This window comes from Eschrichtius robustus, chromosome 16 (genome assembly GCF_028021215.1).
Source record: "Eschrichtius robustus isolate mEscRob2 chromosome 16, mEscRob2.pri, whole genome shotgun sequence".
Classification (NCBI taxonomy): Eukaryota; Metazoa; Chordata; class Mammalia; order Artiodactyla; family Eschrichtiidae; genus Eschrichtius; species Eschrichtius robustus.
In genome coordinates this window covers 86,273,037-86,292,527 of record NC_090839.1, presented here as the reverse complement: position 1 = coordinate 86,292,527, position 19,491 = coordinate 86,273,037, and the positions used below count along the sequence as shown (strand labels likewise).

Below are 19,491 nucleotides of genomic sequence, written 5' to 3'. Positions count from 1 at the left end.
TTGGAAATTAATTGATCAGAAACGTGTGGGTCTATTTATGTACCCTCTGTTCTGTTCCAGTAATCTATTTGTCTTCCTCGATGCCAATACATCTTGATTACAGTAGCTTTGTAATAATAAGTCTTGAAGTCAGGTAGCATAAATCCTCCAAATTTGTTCTTCAACTGCAAAGTTTTTTTTGGCTGTTCTAGGTAGTTAGTTTTCTATAGGAATTTTAGAATTGTCTTGTCAATTTCTACAAAAAAAATCCCAAACCTACTGGGATTTTGACTGAGATTGTGTCAAATCTACATATTATCTGGGGAGAATTGACGTATAACAGTATTTAGTCCTCTCATGTGTGAAATCTCCATTTATTTGTCTTCTTTAATTTCTCTCAGCAATACTTTGTAGTTTTCACTGTTCAGATTTTGCACATCTTCCATCACATTTATTCCTAAATATCTGGCATTGTTGATAATATTGTATATAGCATCGTTTTCATCTCAATTTCCAAATCTTTGTTGTTAGTATATATAAATAAAATTGATTTCCATATACTGATCTTGTAAACCTGCTTAACTCACTAATAGTTCTGGTAGTTTTTTTGTAGATTCCATTGGATCTTCTACATAAATAACCAAGTCATCTGTGAATAAAGACAGTTTTACTTCTTCCTTTTCAATCTGGATGGCTTTTGTCTCAATTACTATACCTGCAGGATTTTAATTTATAGAGGTGACTGACTGACAACTCAGAGAGGTCATTGAAAGAAGATTTTTTTTAAAGATTTATTTATTATTTATTTATTTTATTTATTTATTTTTGGCTGCCTCGGGTCTTAGTTGCAGCACGCGGGATCTTCATTGAGGCATGCGGGATCTTTCATTGCAGCGCACGGGTTTCTCTCTAGTTGTGGCATGCTGGTCTTCTCTCTCTAGTTGTGGCACGCAGGCTCCAGGGCGTGTGGGCTCTGTAGTTTGCGGCACGCAGGCTCTCTAGTTGAGGCGCAGGAGCTAGTAGTTGTGGCGCGTGGGCTTAGTTGCCCCGCGGCACGTGGGATCTTATTTCCCTGACCAGGGATCGAACCGGTATCCCCTGCTTTGCCAGGTGGATTCTTTACCACTGGATCCCCAGGGAAGTACTGAAAGAAGATTTTTATTACTTATATTTCCCAAGGGGAGGGTGTACACCACCCCTTATAGGTGGGGAAGCACCAGAGTCATTCAGGAGGCAGAAACAAGAATGAGGATAGGCACTTCCCTGGTGATGCAGTGGTTAAGACTCTGTGCTCCCAATGCAGGGGGCCCGGGTTCAATCCCCGGTCCGGGAACTAGATCCCACCCATATGCATGCCGCAACTAAGAGTTCGGATGCCCAAACTAAGGAGCCCACCTGCAGCAATTAAGACCCACTGCAATCAAATAAATAAATATTTTTTTAAAAAAAGAATGAGGATAAAGAAAACAATCTTTATTATGTTTTCTGCAGGAAAAACAAGGCAGGACAAAAAACAGTTTAAGATTGGCTACTCTGAATAATTCTGGTGGGTGTTGGGCTATAGGTGCTTTCCTTAGTTGTCTGGCACCTGGCCCTGGGTTAATTTAGGGCAGGGGAAATATTGGGTTGCTGTGTGAGAGTTAGATAAAGGAGGTGGTAATGAGTACGGGGCCGGGAGTGGATAGTTTGTATATGAAAGGCGTGTTCCCAAGAAAGCCCTTTGCTATCTATCTCTAAGAATTAGCTAGATCTGGAAGGAGCAGTAACTCCTGGTCTCCCAGATGTCAGAGCTTCAAGAATACAGAAAGTAAGAAAACAGTTAGTACAATTGGCCCTGTGATAAATGGATGCCAAACAGATAAATATAGAATCTAAGAAAATACAGCTGGAAAAATTTTATTTCTGTTTCTTGCCTTAGTATATGGGCTAGAACCTTCCAGCACAACGAATGGAGATAGCGAGAACGCACATCTTTGCCTTATCGCTCATCTTGGGGGGAAAGCAAGAGGAGGGTGAGGTGCCATGGAAGGGGAAGAGGCTGGGGCAGTGACGGACGTGGCCAATGAGGAAGGGAGGATGGAAACTTGGGAGAAAGTGCGGAAGATCTAAGGCAGTGGTTCTCTCTCTCATGTGGTCCATGGCTCATAGCCCTCACCTGTCCCTGCTGCTATCACACAGTTTCTGACCTCTCCCTCATGTCTCCCTCATGTCTACCTGGGCTAAAGGGCTGCATTTAGGCTCTGCCCATCTTTGAATCACAAAACTCCAGGCCCTCCTCCTCCCACAAGCCTCCTCTGTGAGTAGAGCCACAGCACCAGGCTGAATCCCAGGCCCTCCCATGCCTACTGGGGAAGGGAAGATGAACAAACCTAGAGACCACGTGCCATCCCTGAGCAGAAACCACACCTCACAAATCCTACCCTCATGGGGCTCCAACTGGGTCCAGGGGCCTGAACATGATGTGAAATGTGCAACTTGCATCTAGGGAGAACTTCTGTGGAAGCAGCGGGGCCTGAGGGCACCTGGACAGTGGGTGCTTGCAAAGGTTACCCAGAGCCTGTTTTGTAAAAGTTCTGTGCTGCCTAAGAGAATGGGCAGTGGCGCCCCCTGGCGGGGTCCAGCCCCCTCCTCCGGAGGCCAGGCAAGGAGACATTCCAGGTCCCAAGCTAGTGGGGTGAGGCAGGAATAGAACCCAGATGTCTCCCCACACACAGGGCAGGTACCCTCTGAAGGCACTGCCAAGAAGCCGGTGGGTCCCTTTTCCTCTCTTCTGCCCCCCTTTCCAGCTGTTACCAATTCAGCCCAAGCATCTTTCACAGCCCAGAGGACTCCATGATATTAAGACTCTGTGCCTCATTTTCCCCCTGGGTAAAATGGAGATAGGAATACATTCATCACAGAATGTTGTAAAGCTGAAAAAGAGAAAATGGATGTTCAAGGCCTGACTCAGATAAGAGGGCTCCATGAAAGTGCAGAATCACTCTTCTCGGGCCTGGGAGGAGAGGTAAGAAAAATAGATGCAAAGGGAGGGTGGAGGCTGCTTGGCTGGCTATGGGAAAATTATGGAAAAAAACTATTAGAATTGGGGGAAAACTAAGAAAAGGAGAAAGGAAGCTGGTCTGTTTTTTTCCACCTCCAGAGAACTAATGCCACTTCCTAATGAAATCATGTCTTCCCCTGCCCTCCTTCTACCCAGTACCAATGCCAACATCATCCTGGGGAGGGGGTGAGCAGAGCCTCCATCCCAGCCAGCCCTGGGGGGTCACCAAAGTTCCCAGCCCCCAATCTCTCACTCCGCCCACCACCAGTCACAGGCGGGCAGGGCCTCCATCAGAGAGGGTCCCAGGGACTGTCACCAGGATGGCTCATGACTGCTCTGACCTTCATCCCCTCTGTCCAGGGAAGGCTCTGGATGAGCCAGGGTCGCACAGCTGCAGATGGAACCCCCGAGAAGCGTTATTAAATACAGCCTCCGGGCTCACCTCCAGAGCTCCACACTCACAGGGTGAGGCCCAGAGATTCTGTGGTGCAGCCAGGAGGAAGCATCCAGAAGGAGCAGAAGGCCCGGTGGGCTCAGCAAGACTGGAGTTCAAGTCCTGGACCCGCCACCTCAGAGTCCTGGACGTGGGGCAGGGCGTGTCGGAGCCCCGGTGTCCTCCTTGTAGAGTGTGAGGACAGAGGGCCCTGCAGATCCAGTCTTGCCTCTGTGGGTGGAGGCGCGGCCTCCAGAAGGCCCACCCTCTGGGTAGGTGGGAACCTGTGCCCACCCTCACCTCCTCACCTCAGGGAGGGTGTGAGACTGCATACAGGGAGCAGAGCAGGGTGGGAGGGGCCTGGTGGGCCTTGGTTCTACCTGGGGACTGAAGGGGGGCACTGCAGTGTCCCCTACCTGGAGAGAGAGAGACCACTAGCATGCTGGGTGCCCCTGGTGCCTGGGCTGGGGGCTGAGGCTTGACCACCAGCAGCTCCCTCCTCCTCCTCCTCTCTAAGGGGCTGTAGCTGGGCAGGGACTCAGGGCCGTGGACCTCTCCCTGAAGGAGCCTGAACTGGTCCTGCTGTCGCCCCTTTCCCTGGGAGGAGAGAGACACTCCGAGAAACAGGGAAAAGGAGAGAGAGACACACAGAGACACAGAGACTGACTCCTAAGGAGATGCCAAGGGGGTGGCAGAGGCAGGGAGCTGAGGGAGAGAGGCGAGGCCCCAGCTGGCCCAGGTCAGGACCAGCCCCTCAGTGTGCAGAGGGGGGCAGGGAGCCCTAGATCATGGTTCCCTTTGCACTGACCACAGAGAGGCCCTTTTGCAATATAGGAAAAGAAGCCACGTTGATAAAGGAAGTGCCAGTCACAGCAGGGGTGGGCGGGTTTCAGGAAGGCCCCTACCCTCCTCAGTCCTCTGAAGGAGCCTGGTCGTCGCTCTCCTGGTGCTGAGATTCCCCGCAGGCGGCCCCTCCACAGGCTTCCCCTCTGGCCTTGAAGGCTCTGCTTGTCTTCTCATCCCGGGAGGAGGGCAAGGCCATGGGTCTGCCCTTGCTGCTGTCCCTGCTGCTGTCCCTGGCATCTCTGCAGGCAGGTGAGAGGCCGGGACTGTCCTGCTCTGCCCAGGGCCGCAGGGACCACCCCCCCAGGGAGGGGCTATGGCTGCGTGTCCGTAGAAGGGTCCCCTGGGGTAGCCGGCCAGGTCTCCCACCCCCAACAAACAAAGAGCTGGTCCCACAGTGCCGGGTCCCCCCAACCCCTCACCCTCCTCCCCGCCCCAAGCCTGGAGAGGGGCTCACCCAGGCCAGAGGGCCAGTCCTACCACCTGTCACACATCCCCTTGTAGGTGAGGGTGGCTGACGGTCTGGGGTCACCTTCAAAGTCTCTCCCTCTCCCTCCCTCCTCTAGGTCACTGGGCAGAACCCGATCCAAGCATTGACTTTGGGATGAACCAACCAAAGAAACTCTCAGCCCCCAAGGGTGGCTCCATCCACATCCCCTTCTCCTTCTATTACTCCTGGGAATCAGCCAAGGTTCCCAACGTGAGACTATTCTGGAGATGGAAAGACTTCCATGGGGAGTTCATCTACAACACAACCCCGCCGTTCATCCACAAGGATTTCAAGGACCGGCTCCTCCTGAACTGGACCAAGGGTGGGCAGAGCGGCTCCCTCCAGATCTCGAAACTGCGGTTGGAGGATGGGTCTAGGTACTTCTGCCGGGTGGAGGTGGAGACGCTGAGAAAAGGCAAGCAGATGTGGCAGTCCATCGAGGGAACCGCACTCACCGTCATCCCCAGTGAGTCCAGCTGTCCTGCCTGAGGCTCTTGGAGGCCACTGGGGTCTTGTCTCCCAGGCCTGGCCCAGGCCCCCTCTTCCTCTCTTCTCTCAAACTCCTCTCCTTGCCCCCTCTACTCCTCCCCAGGCCTCTATCAACCCCTTTTCACCTTAATCTTCCCAGCCCTGGGCTGCCTCCCTTGCCCATCCTCCTCTCTGCCCTCCAGATCCAGCCCCCTCCCTCATCCTCAGGCCTCCGCCCTCTGGGCTCCCAGCTATTCTCCTTTCTTGCTCCAAGCTGGGGCTGCACCCTCCCCTGCCCTCACCCCATGTCCTCCAGGTGACTTGACATCTTTGGGATGCGGCCGCCTCCCCTTTGTCATGTGTCCATGTGTGGAGGCTCAGCTACCCCATGTCTGTCTCCCCACGGCCATGAGCTCAGCCCACACACACACAGTAGGTGTGTGGTGGCCACCAATGGTGGCCCGAGGCGTCCCGTGTCCCCATCACCTGTTTCCCATCTCCCCCTTCCTTCTGCTGCTCTGCTCCCCAGAACACGGCCCTCAACGCTCCCACCCCCACCCCATCTCTTTCCCATCTCCTCTTCCCCCGCTTCCATCCTCTTTACCTCCTTGCCGCCCCCCACCTCTCCCTGTGTGCTTCTCGTCACACTGTCCCCGTTGTCCACCCTGATCTCGCTCCTCTGTCCTGGTCATGACGAGGCAGCAGCAGCGGTAATGGCAGCTCCCGCTGACTGTGCCCTGCGTCCCGGCTGGACACCTTGGCAGCATCAGCCCAGCTAAACCCCAGCTAACCTTCCCCACGACCCCGGTAACAGTCGGCCCTGCTGCCATCCTCCTGTTACAGGAAGGGAGACCGAGGCTCGCACAGCAAACACCTGCCCGAAGTCACTCCTGGTGCAGGTGGGGTTTGACCCCAGTTTAACCCCAGAGCCTCTTCTCTTAACCATGAGCCGCTTGGCCTCAGCTACTGACCTGATCATCTCGTTTTGACTATTTTTCACCTAATAATGGACGTGTAGCATCAACGGATCTCCCTCTCTCATTCAGTGGGGCTTTGGAACTTGAACCTCAGTGTATCTGACTCCAGGGCAGAGGTGAGGGGTTCTCTCCCAGGCACAGGCAATAAAGGGGTGTGTTGTCTGTAGATTATTTTTTTGAAAATCGTCTACATTTGTTTGCTTTTTATAATCACTTGTGCTGGCAATTCTAAGCAGTATCAGTGATGAATTTCTGCTCCCAGCTGGGATGGACACTCCCCGTGTCTCCCCCTCGGAAAACCATTGCCCCTTCTTGACCACTATGCTGGTTTTAAAGCAAATAGATAGTGACTGACAACCTGAATTAAGCAAGACAGCCTTGGATTAATATTTCCTGCACCTCCTCCATATTTCCTTAAATGGCCTTTTTTGAGGGACTTCGTCTCTCCTTAAATCCCTCTTCTGCCTTTCCTAATTCTTCCTTCTTTTTCTCATTTCTGTGTTTCAGTCACATTTACTCTGAGTTTTTTCATCAGTAAGTTAATTTTTTTCAATTAATTCAATTAATTGGATGGTCATGCTCATTACTTTTTAAAAGATACAAGAAAGTAATAAAAAGAAATGTTTTAATCCCAGTGAAGTACCACCATGCAAAAAATCACACCAAAGGAATATCTGTAGCAAACATAACTCATAAGTTTGAGATTGGCTTATTAATTTTTTTTTACAAACGGTTTACTTTTCTAGCCAAATCTAATTATCTAATCTCATTTGTAGTTTTTCTCTTTTATTTCTAAGCCGAAAACCCCACATCCCACTAGGGGTGAAAATATTTTTTCCTAATTTTTGTAAGATTTGATTACTTCTCACAATAAAATTCTTCAACATAGTGAGAATTTATTTTGGTATATGGTGTGAGATAAAGAACTAAGTTGATCTTTATACCAAGAAACAAATCAGTTGTCCTTACTTCATTTATTGAATATTTTTTCTTTTTTCCATTGATTCATAGGCCTAGCTTTTAAGTTCTTTTGTAGAATAGCATCCATTTCTGGTCTGTCTATTCTGTTTCACTAGTCTGTGTTTTCTTATATTAGTACGACACTGTTTTAGTTATTATAACTTTATCATGTTTCAATGACTGTTAAGACTTTTTCCGTCACAACCACATATTTCTTCCTCAAAAACTTTATTATTGTTGCCTGCCTATTCTTCCACATAAATGTTAGAATAAGTTTGCCAAGTACCTAGAAAAACGCTTATGTTGATTTTTTAAATAAGAATTGCATTAAACCTATAAAGCAATTGACAGAAACTGAAATCAGTACGATGTGCAATCTTCTCACTGAGGAACGGGTCCTATTTTATATCCCTCAGTAAACCTTTGTCATGTTCTTCCAAAGATCATGTAAATGCCTCACAAGACTTTTTCCTATTCTCTACTTTTATTATTAATGTGCAACATTTGAAAAAATGTATACTTGTTATAATTTTCATTTTAAAAGTAATGCATAAATTCTGGCCAAGATGCTGGGTTATATGCCCATGTTTACCTCCACTCCCTCCCAAAATCTACTAAAATGACAGCAAAGGGAATTTTTTAAGACAAAAACCCACAAGGACAAAGTATTTGCAATCCAGGTGAACAAAAACAAAATTTGGGACGCTGGAAACAGAGAGACTAATGTAACTGGCTCAGGAGACCAGAGGAGTTAAACCCTAAGCCACCAGCAGGGACACCCAGAAGGAAGGCGATTTACACTGCAAAACCCTTTAAAGGGTCCGGAATGGCAGCTCCTAGTACTCGTGAAACTGGGGGTGGAAGGGGGTCTGAAAACTAGAGGACTAGTTGAAACGTATTTAAGAAGCAGAGACACCTCCATACCCCCACCCACCACCCCAGCCAAAGAGTGGATATTTGCTTTCTACGATAATCCACAAGGAGTCTGGGGGGGTGTACCCTGGGCCCTAACTGGTGACAAGGATTTAGTTCTTAAATCTGGAGATTTGGTGAACTGATGAGACCTTAAACAACTTGACCCCTGTGGGAGCCTCCCAGGATGCAGGTAGCCAGGCTGGTACCCACAACCCACCCACCAAGGGCAGAATATTAGGAGACTCTTCTCTGGGATATCTATCTGATGGGCCTGAAAAGATCTAGAAATCTAACAGATCACTCTACAGCCCACTAACTGACATGCCTTTTCTGCTATAACACACACAGCTTCCTGCATGCTGGGAGCCAAGGGGGTAAGGTGATTGGGGTCTCGGCCTTGCACCAAATCCCCTGCACTAAGGATTGTACCCTCACCTCAGCTGTGCCCAGGTTGCTTGAGGCTAGAGATGCTGTTTTAAAAATGATTGAACTAAACATTTAAAGAATGCTTTTCCCATGAAATGCAGAGAACAGAACAATCGGGCGGGGGGGGGGGGAAAGGGCATCTGGAAGAATCCAAAATAATGAAAGGAGATTAAAATTTTCAAATAACTATCATCCTCAGAAAGTTAAGGAATTTCATGTATATAACACAAAAGGGTGCTTTACAAAGGAGCTTCTGAAACAAAAAAAGAAGTCTCGGAAATTAGAGGTATACTAGCAAAGATGGAAAACTCAATAAATGATTGAAAGATGAAGTTTGTGGAAATATCTGAGAAGGTAGAAAAAAATTCAAAGATTTGGATATTGCAGTGGGTTGAACAGCAGCCCCCCAAAGGTCATGTCCACATCCTAATCCCCAGAACTTTATCCTGAATAATGTGAATAATGCCTTATACTGTTGGAGATGTGATTCAGTTGAGGAATTTGAGATGAGATTATCTGGGATTATCTGAGTGGGCTCTAAATACTAATAAAAGTGTCCTCATAAGAGAGGGGCAGTGGGAGATTTGACACAGATGGAAGAGAAGGCAGTGTGACCACAGAGGCAGAGACTGTAATGAAGCAGCCACCAGAAGCTGGAAGAAGCAAGGAACAGGTTCCCCTTCAGGGCCTCCTGAGTGAGCGCAGCATGGCTGACACCTTGATTCCTGACTTCTGGCCTCCAGATCTGTGAGAGTAAACTTCTGTTGTTTAGAGTCACCTGGTTTGTGGCACTTTGTCATAGCAGCCATAGAAATATAATATAGGAATTATAAGGAAGGATAAGAAAAATTGAGAATTGGTCCAAGAGTTCCAACCCCTGAATAATAGGAGTTTTAAAAACAGAGAAAAAAGAAGCCCGTGGGGAAAAAATTATCAACAAAATTACTCTAGAAATTTTCCAGAATGAAAGAACCCAGCAAAATGGATAAAAATAAAGAGACCAACCCTGGGGCACTGCAACATGAAATTTCAAAGCACCAGGGATAAAGGAAGATCCAATACATTTCCAAGGAGGAAATAAACTGGCCACATAAGAGATTCAGGAATCAGAGTGGCTTGACTCTCTCAATAGCAATAGAGGAAGCTGGAAGACAGTGGTTGAATGTTGTGAAATTCCAAGGGAAAATTATTTCATTTATTCATTTAACAAATGAAATAACAAGTACTGACTGAGTCCCTATTATATGTCAGGTCCTAATCTGGGCACTGGGATAAAGCAGTTAAGACAAAACAAAATGAAAATGTCCTTAACAATGGAACTTACGCTTGAGAATACAACAAAAAAAGCAAACAAATTAATTCTGTGTGTCAGGTGGTGGTGAGAAGAGAAAAGCAGGAAAATGGAGCAGAATCTGTGGATAGAGGGGCTGGGGGTGCTGCTTTATTCAGATGGAACAGGGAAGGCCGTGGGGATATTAGCCAGAGTCCCGGCGGGAGGCAGCTGCTCAAACAGGGTAACTGAGGAGAGTTTTAAGGGGGGCACAGGGTAGGGAACCAGTCAGGGACAGTGAGACACCTGGGACCAGCCACAGGCCTAAGAAGCAGGGGAGGAAGTAGGTACTGGGACCCAGAGAGGAGCTGTGGCCTCTGGGGAGAGAGAGTCCACATGCCCGTGATGGTTAGTTTTGTGTCCACTTGACTGGATACCTACTAAGACATTATTTCTGCGTGTGTCTGTGAGGGTGTTTCCAGAGGAGATTAGCAGTGGGTGGGCACCAGACAATCCCTTGAGGGCCTGAGTAGAACAAAAAAGTAGGGGAAGGACCAGCTTGCTCTCCACTTGAGCTGGGGCATCCATCTTCTTCTGCACCCAGAGATCAGAATTCGTGGTCTCGGGCTTTTGGAATCAGACTGGGACTTACACGATTGCCCCCATAGTTCTCAGGCTTTTGGGTTTGGACTGGAACGACACCACCAGCTTTCTGAATCTTCCCCCTTGCAGATGGCAGAGTGTGGGACTTCTCAGCCATCATAATTGAAGAGGCAATCCCTCATATTAAAACTATTTCTCTCTGTATATCCTATTGGTTCCTGTTTCTCTGGAGAACACTGACTAATACAATGCCCATTAGGGAGGGACCCAAGGGCTATGCCCTGACTCACTCCCCTCTCCCCCTGAGCCCACGGCTGGAGTCCACTAAGACCAGCCTCCAAAGGCACCAAGCAGGGTGGAGAGGAGCTGGGGAGGGATCTGGAGAAATGAGCAAAAAAATCCAGCCTAAGCACAGATGTACAGGAAGTGAGGGAGAGGTCTGGAGAAGAAGGTTCCAGTCAAGAGGGAGCAACAAGGGCAAAGGCCGTGAGGTGGGACAAGCGTGTCTGCAGCAGAGGAAGAGGTTGAGGGTGGCAGGAGGTGAGGGCAGAACAGGCAGGTTTCGGGTGGCTTTGAAAGCCAAGGAGAGAGCTTTTTTTTTTTTTTTTAATATTTACTTATTTATTTATTTTTGGCTGTGTTGGGTCTTCGTTTCCGCGCGAGGGCCTTCTCTAGTTCCGGCAAGCGGGGGCCACTCTTCATCGCGGTGCGCGGGCCTCTCACTATCGCGGCCTCTCTTGTTGCGGAGCACAGGCTCCAGGCGCGCAGGCTCAGTAATTGTGGCTCACGGGCCCAGCTGCTCCGCGGCATGTGGGATCCTCCCAGACCAGGGCTCGAACCCGTGTCCCCTGCATTGGCAGGCAGATTCTCAACCACTGCGCCACCAGGGAAGCCCAAGGAGAGAGCTTTGACTCCAAGAGTGATGGGAGCAGGTGAGGGTTTCCTGCAAAGGAGCACCGTGATTGGATTTACAATGTAGAAGTGTCCCTCCGGCTGTTGTGTGGAGGATAAGACTGCACAGATGACCAAGGTCAACGCGGGAAAAGGTGAGAGATGGTGAGGCTTGATTAGGGTGACAGCCAGGGCAGGTGAGAAGTTGCCAGATGCTGGTTATATTCTGAAGACAGAGCAGACAGGATTTGCAGATGATGGGAGAAGAGAAAGAAAGAAGTAAGGATGACTCTATGGCCTTTGGCCTGAGCATCTTGAAGGATGGCGTTCCATTTACTGAGAGGGGGAGCTGAGGGAAGAACAGGTTTGAGAAGAAATGAAGAGCTCTGTTTTGAACATCTTAAATTTGAGATGTTACCAGACAAACAAGAGGTGTGAGGAGGCAGTGAGATATATATGACTCCAAGTGCAGGGGGAGAGATGGCTGGATGTGTAAGTTCAGGAGTTTTCTGCGTATGGCTGGTGGTTAATGCCATAGGGCAGGATGAGATTATCTGGGAAGTGAGTGTAGAGAGAGGAGGTCCCAGCACTGAACCCTGATGGTTACAGGTGGGAACACAAGGAGGAATCAACAAAGAAAACTGAGACGGAGCTGCTAGTGAGGGAGGAGAAGAACAAAGAGAGATGGTGTCCCAGATGCCACGTGAAGAACATGTTTCATGAAAGGGAGAATATCAAACGCTGAGATGTTGAGTAAGTTGAAGAAAAGGGGGTATAAGAGATCTAAATCCTGGATTTCAATAGTAGGAAGGACTAGATACTACCTAAAACAACAAGATCAAACAATAGCAGTAAAAGCCAGTGACTTAGAAATATGAGGTTAATGCCAAAAAATAGCTAAAGTTGCTGAAAGTAGTTCCATCTGGGGAGTGGGAAAGGAGTGAGAAGGCTTATGCAGGGGGTGCTGTTTTTAAAACCTGTAGGGAATTTGTTGATTCTTTAAATTATGTGCCTATACAACTTATATAAAAATAAATATTACGTTTTAAAAATAATAAAAGTACTGGAAATACACACTTGTGAATAGTTTTAAAAATGGTCACACAGAGGGAATCAAATGAAAAACAAGTTCCTCTCTCCACTTTATCTCTCAGCCATTACCTCTTTCTGCAGAAATGTTCTCTCTACAGATGTAGATATAGTTACAGATATATAGAGATGGAACACAATAGAATCAAACTGCACACTTTTCTGCTCTTCAGCTTGCTATGTTTACTTCATGGACCTCAAGTATCTTTCCACTTCAACACATATACATCTACACCTATCTTTTTATTTTTTTTTATTTATTTTTTTAAACATCTTTATTGGAGTATAATTGCTTTACAACGGTGTGTTAGTTTCTGCTGTATAACAAAGTGAATCAGCTATACATTTACATACATCCCCGTATCTCCTCCCTCTCGTGTCTCCATCCCACCCTCCCTATCCCACCCCTCTAGGTGGACACAAAGCACCAAGCTGATCTCCCTGTGCTATGCTGCTGCTTCCCACTAGCTATCTGTTTTACATTTGGTAGTGTATATATGTCCATGCCACTCTCTTAGTCCCAGCTTACCCTTCCCCCTCCCCATGTCCTCCAGTCCATTCTCTATGTCTGCATCTTTATTCCTGTCCTGCCCCTAGGTTCTTCAGAACCTTTTTTTTTTTTTAGATTCCATATATATGTGTTAGCATATGGTATTTGTTTTTCTCTGACTTACTTCACTCTATATGACCGTCTCTAGGTCCATCCACCACCTCACTACAAATAACTCAGTTTCATTTCTTTTTATGGCTAATATTCCATTGTATATATGTGCCACATCTTCTTTATCCATTCATCTGTCGATGGACGTTTAGGTTGCTTCCATGTCCTGGCTATTGTAAATAGAGCTGCAATGAACATTGCGGTACATGACTCTTTTTGAATTATGGTTTTCTCAGGGTATATGTCCAGTAGTGGGATTGCTGGGACATGTGGGAGTTCTATTTTTAGTTTTTAGAGGAACCTCCATACTGTTCTCCATAGTGGCTGTATCAATTTACATTCCCACCAACAGTGCAAGAGGGTTCCCTTTTCTCCACACCCCCTCCAGCATTTATTGTTTGTAGATTTTTTGATGATGCCCATTCTGACTGGTGTGAGGAGATACCTCATTGTAGTTTTGACTTGCATTTCTCTAACAATTAGTGATGTTGAGCATCCTTTCATGTGTTTGTTGACAATCTATATATCTTCTTTGGAGAAATGTCTATTTAGGTCTCCTGCCCATTTTTGGATTGGGTTGTTTTTTTTATATTGATCTGCATGAGCTGCTTGTATATTTTGGAGATTAATCCTTCGTCAGTTGCTTCATTTGCAAATATTTTCTCCCATTCTGAGGGTTGTCTTTTCGTCTCGTTTATGGTTTCCTTTGCTGTGCAAAAGCTTTTAAGTTTAATTAGGTCCCATTTGTTTATTTTTGTTTTTATTTCCATTTCTCTAGGAGGTGAGTCAAAAAGGATCTTGCTGTGATTTATGTCATGGAGTGTTCTGCCTATGTTTTCCTCTAAGAATTTTATAGTGTCTGGCCTTACATTTAGGTCTTTAATCCATTTTGAGTTTATTTTTGTGTATGGTGTTAGGGAGTGTTCTAACTTCATTCTTTTACATGTAGCTGTCCAGTTTTCCCAGCACCACTTATTGAAGAGACTGTCTTTTCTCCATAGTATATCCTTGTGTGTAGGAACTAAAGTTCAATACATATTAATTTAACCGTAATAATATATTTCCAATATACATTAGGTCCTTTACAGATGTTTTCTCACTTATTAAGACAATCATGTAAAATGACAAATACTGTCTGAATCCACTTCTATGAGGTACCTAGAGTAGTCAAATGCTTAGGGTCAGAAAGTAGAATGGTGAGTGCCAGGGGCTGGGGAAAGGGGGAATGGGGAGTTGGTGTTTAATGGGGACAGAGTTTCAGTTTGGAAAGATGAAAAATTTCGGAAGATGGATGGTGGTGATGGTTGCACGATAATGTGAATGCACTTGATGTCACTGAACTATACACTTAAATATAGTTAAAATGGTAAATCTGTGTTACATGTATTTTACCACAGTAATTTTTTTTTGATCCTGTGACTTAGTTGTCCCTATTTGTAGGTGATGAAATGAGGTTCTGAGCTCACAGCACTGATCAGTGGTAGGGTCAGGATTTAAACAGAGTGATGAGGATTCAAAGCTTCCAGCATCTGCCTTTGTTACTCCCCTCCCTGTGGGAGAGCTTCAGAGACTTGCTCCCCACCCCCCCACATTCCCCAAACTAGGGAACAAAATGTGACAGCTTCACCCAGATACCTCCAGCCCTTTAGTGAAGAATTTGCATATTTCTCATGTCTTCCCAGCCACCAAGACAACAATTCAAGGCCCCACCACCACCAACACAACCATTCAAGGCCCCACCACCACCATCACAACCATTCAAGGCCCCACCACCACCATCACCACCACAGCTGGCCTCAGGGTCCCAGAGAGCAAAAGGAGTTCATGGTCTTGGCCCTTGAGTACTGAAGCTACAGTCGGGTTGGCACTGGCCAGCGCTGTGCTCATAACTGCAATTGTGGGACTGACTGTGTACCTCAGGTGGAAGAGAAGCAAAGGTAAGTGGTCTGGGACCCCCAATCTCTCCCCAAGATTCCCAGCTGGGTGTTTCTCAGAACCCTCCTGCATCAGAATGACCATAGGTGCCCATTAAAAATGCAGATCCCTGCTGGGCTTGAGATCTGAGCTTGGGAATCTGCATTTTTAATGGTCTCCTCAGGTGGTATTTGTGTGTCAAGTTTGGGAACCACGGCTCAAGACCAATCCCTCTCCACAAATCTGATTGTTTCCAGTTCTTTTCATTTGACTTAATCATTTCTCATTTGTCCCCACCTTTTGGTGCAAGGGTAGGGATGGTCTACCCTGGGAAATTTAAGGAGAGAACAGAAGGGACAGGAAGGTGGCTCCACTCAGCAAGCACTGGTTGGACACCCATTTTCCAGGGTCTGGGTTATAATTGGAGACGCAAAAGTAAATAAAGCATAGGCCCTGCTTTCAAGGAACTGGGGGATAGGAGGATATGGGGAAGACAGTTGCCTCAAGGGCTAATGGCCTCATTTGCAAAGAGCTATGGTAGGTTGGGAGGAAGGAGGGGTAATCAAGGAGGACTTCCCAGAGGAAATGACACCTGCAAAAAGTCTCAAAGAATGAAAAAGAATTAGGCAGGTGGTGAGGGTGCTGTAGAGGTCACTGTCCTTCCAGAGGAAGGAAACCATGCTGGCAACTCTAAGTAGCTCACAGCTGTGGAGGAGGCAGGAGATGAGAGAAGACGACCTTGGAAATCACACCCCAGAGCCTCTGATCCCAGCGGCAATGTGATAAAGCAATGTGGCAACCTCAGCTTGGCCTTGCACATACAGAGTCTGCAGTGGAAGGGCCAGAGGTGGGCCAGGCTGGGGTCACTCTAAAATTGTTATTTTAGCTCTGCAGAGCAAAAACCACAGTGGTTGTGTCCTGAGAGTGAGGATGAAGGTTCAAGATGTAGAGAAAATGTGACATAGTCACTGAGGAAATGCAAGATGGTATTTGAGGATCAACTCAGATGAGAAGCCATAAATCTGTACAAGCATCATTGCACATGACTATGGTTTTTTTCAGCAGTATTCAACCATGCAGGTTTAGAAAGCTTTAGGAATTGCTGATTAAAAGTTCTGTTCAGGGAATTCCCTGGCGGTCCAGTGGTTGGACCCTGTACTTTCACTGCCGAGGGCCTGGGTTCGATCCCTGGTTGGGGAACCAAGATCCCGCAAGCCGTGCCACGGCCAAAAAAAAAAAGTTGTGTTTAGCTGCTAGCATCAGAGAACAGAAGTAACAGTGGGTTAAGTAACACAGAGGGTTATTTTTTTCCTCATCTAAAAGGATCTGGAGCCAGAAAGCAGAGGACACCGTCCTTAGGCTCTCAGGCTCCCACCTTTCTGCTCACTGTGCTGGATACTGACTTCTATCCTGAAGGCTGCTTTATGGTGCAAGATGGCTGCTAGGACTCCAGGCATTATTTGTGAATCTAAACAGGAAACAGGATGTAGGAGGAAAGGACAAAAAGACTATGACCCAGCTGTCTGTCCTCCTCTTAAAGAGCCTTCCTGAAAGTCCTACCCACAACTTCCCTTTATATCTCACTGGCTATATTTAGTCATAGGTCCCACATCTATCTGTAGGGGGGCATGCTGCCACTCCAAATAAAATCAACGTTCTGTAACTGAATAAGAAGCAGCAAATGGATATTGGGATAAGCAAATAGCATTCCCTGCCTTAGGACACATCCAGGACTGAAGATGTGTCAGCAAGTGTGGCAGAAGGACAGGGGAACACAGGAGGTCAAGGAGCCAGTGAGAGGGCAGAGATGGAGAGTAGAGGGCTCAGCAGGGAGCCTGGATAACCTGAAAGAAAGTGGATCATCAAGAGACAAGAGTTAGTGAGGTTAAGCACAGGTACAGAGGGATGATGACAAAAGAGAGCTGGAAGGAAAGACAGTAGTAGCATAAAAATGATACTAGCATTTACTAGGTCAGAGGTCTCAGCTCGAGTGATTAAAAAAAAAAAAAAGGCCCAGGGTGTGGCTGAGTGGAGCAGAGGTCACTGGAGCTGGGGGAAGTGGGCAGGTCCAATGTGTTCAGAAGGTGAAGGGGCGCAGGGCGCAGGGAAGAGCTGCTCTCCTGATGGGTGTTGAGGACAAGGCAGGACAGGTGTGGGCAGCCTCAGGGTGCCTGCTGGGTGCAGGCTCAGGTCCCAGGCCCTTCCCAGGTGGGTTTCAGCCGAGCTGCTTCGCTGCTCTGGTCTCTCCAAGGATGAGCTCAGGGTGGGACGGGGCAGAGAAGGCAGGCAGGAGACCGGCCTCCATGGATGACACATTGACACACTGTTGGTCCCCCTACAGGTCTGCAGACTAAAGCCAGAACCCCAGCCAGGTGAGCGCTTCTCCTCCAAGGGGGGAGGGGGGTGCTGTTTTGTGAAGCAGGAAGTTTCCTTCTGAGAACAGCACTAGGGAGCCTTTCACAGCCCCTCCCCGACTGGACTCTCCATCCACACCCTCCCAAGTCCCCTAACAGGCCAGGCTCTTCACTTCCGGAGGCTCCAGCTCTTTAAAAAATCGAGAACAGTGGACCAGCACTTTCTCTGATTCTTTCCCGGAACATCTCCCCCCTCTGTCTTTCTCTGGCTCCCCCTTTCCTCCTTCAGCCCCAGTTCATCCTGGCTTCTCTCCACCTCATCCTTCCTGAACACACCTACCACCTCCACGTTCTGTCCTCTTTCTTGCTCCTCATCCAATCTGTCCTTTCCCCCTGTGACGCGCGACCTCCAGCTGCTCCGCCCTCTGTCTTTTCTCAGAGCAACTTCCCTCCCGGCTCCCAGCCTGGCTCCCTCTCCTCGGGCCCCAGCTCCTCTTCCTTTCCTGAGCTCTTACCCTCCTCATGGCCCCCCTCTTTCCTTTCTCCATCTTTCCTTCCACTTCCAGGCTTTTCCTTCTCGCAGCCCCTCCCTCCTTTCTCTCCCTCCTGACTCTTGACAGCTGCCCTCCTCGGACCCCTCCCCATGGCGATGGCATCTCCTCTGGGGACCAAGGCCTGAGCACCGCCCAGGGGACCTGAGATTAGCTTCCTGGTTCTCATGCTCCAGTTTTAACTGAGGCGCTGCGGCAGAGAGGACAGGAGCTCCCCCTCCTGCTTCTCCTCCCTGTGCCCCTGCAGTAAAGCCGCTTCTCCAGAACAATCCACCTCAGTCAGCACTCAGGGACAGGGCTACACCGCAAATGACCCCTCAACCCCGTCCAGGCGGCCTCCTTCTGAGAGCCTCAAACCTCTGCCTTCATCTTCCGAGTGCGTCCGGGCAGGTCACAGAGCCCCCACCAAGAGAACCAGCCCGATGCAGGTGGTAACTCTTTTCTGTCCAGCCTCTGACACATCGCCCCCCTCCTGTTCCCACACAGGGGATCCTTCCAAAACCCGGAGGAGAAATACGAGAACATTGGGAGTAAAGGTAGGTCCTGCCGCCATCATCCCCGCTCTCCACCTGGGCCTTCCTTCCTCCCCACACACCCCCTCCCCGCACACGTGCCCTCAGCATCCTCCTCTCTCCCCTGCCTCACCCACCCTCCCCCAGACCCTGTTCCTGACCTAAAGATGACCTCACTACTGAAGCCCCCTGCCCACTTCTCTACCCTTGCTGCCAGGCCACCTAACCCTGGCACATCTTGATTTTTTCTAGGACAACATACAGGCCCCAAGCTGGACACCAAGGTAAGCAGCTCAGATTAGGTCCTGAAAGAATTAAAGGGAAGTTTGGAGAAGGTGGGGTGGAAGAACAGAGGGACTGTGGTTTCGGCAGGGCATCAGCTGTGGGATTGCGGCTCTGAGATGGGACAGCTCCCCCTCTGCTGCCTAACCCCCTCCCCTTTCCATTCTCCCCCAGGATGACGACATCTTCTATGCCTCCCTCGCCCTCTCCAGCTTGACCTCACCAGCAGCGCCTCCCCACCCGCCTCCCCAAGGGGGCCCCCAGGAAGAGACGCTATACTCTGTCTTAAAGGCCTAAGGAGTGGGACTGAGTGAGGACCTGCTTAGAGTCAGCTGCACACAGGGATCTCAGTTCCTCATAATCACCCTGGACAGACACAGACGACTCAGCAGGTGTTGAAGGCCACCAAGTACCTGAGAGACACATAGCCACCTGCTCCAGTTCCCTCTTCAACTTCCTAGCCCTTGACCACAAAAATAAAAGTCCCTGTACAATTTGCCTGAATGCATCTAAGGAGAAAGCTGACATCACCTTCAACTTCTGTCCTTCTTGCCATAAATGAACCATAATAGATAGCTCACACCCAGATCCCTCCCCTAATCCTTTTGTTCAGTGACTGCCTCAGGCCAGGGACCAATAAATCCCCAAACACTGGTAGTCAGTCCGGAAGCGAAGGTTTGTCCCCCTACTTTAACCATTCTACTTTCCTTAGGAAGATAACTAGCATGCATTGTGTCAGTGCCTTACATGCATCACCTCATTTCAGCATCATCAAGCACCCTACATGGCACTGGAGGTACCATCTGAGGCAGGATAACAAGACCCAGAATGGT

The 19,491-nt window shown here is 48.3% G+C and overlaps 1 protein-coding gene across 1 annotated transcript; it reads left to right on the top strand.

The window, feature by feature from the left end:
* The first annotated feature begins 4,468 nt into the window (after nt 1-4,468).
* Nucleotides 4,469-19,134, top strand: PILRA (paired immunoglobin like type 2 receptor alpha). The gene is made up of 8 exons (XM_068523859.1): nt 4,469-4,547; nt 4,862-5,251; nt 14,728-14,778; nt 14,836-14,982; nt 17,301-17,331; nt 18,351-18,400; nt 18,629-18,660; nt 18,833-19,134. The coding sequence occupies exons 1-8, from the start codon at nt 4,493-4,495 to the stop codon at nt 18,953-18,955; spliced, it is 879 nt and encodes a 292-aa protein (XP_068379960.1). The 5' UTR covers nt 4,469-4,492; the 3' UTR covers nt 18,956-19,134.
* Nucleotides 19,135-19,491: the final 357 nt, after the last annotated feature.

What these genes read in the sequence shown, in the direction of transcription:
- PILRA (XM_068523859.1), top strand. Translation starts at nt 4,493, where the DNA reads ATGGGTCTGCCCTTGCTGCTGTCCCTGCTGCTGTCCCTGGCATCTCTG. An exon ending in AAAGCCAGAACCCCAGCCAG is followed by an intron (nt 17,332 to 18,350) that starts GTGAGCGCTTCT and finishes GTTCCCACACAG; the next exon opens with GGGATCCTTCCAAAACCCGG. An exon ending in CGAGAACATTGGGAGTAAAG is followed by an intron (nt 18,401 to 18,628) that starts GTAGGTCCTGCC and finishes GATTTTTTCTAG; the next exon opens with GACAACATACAGGCCCCAAG.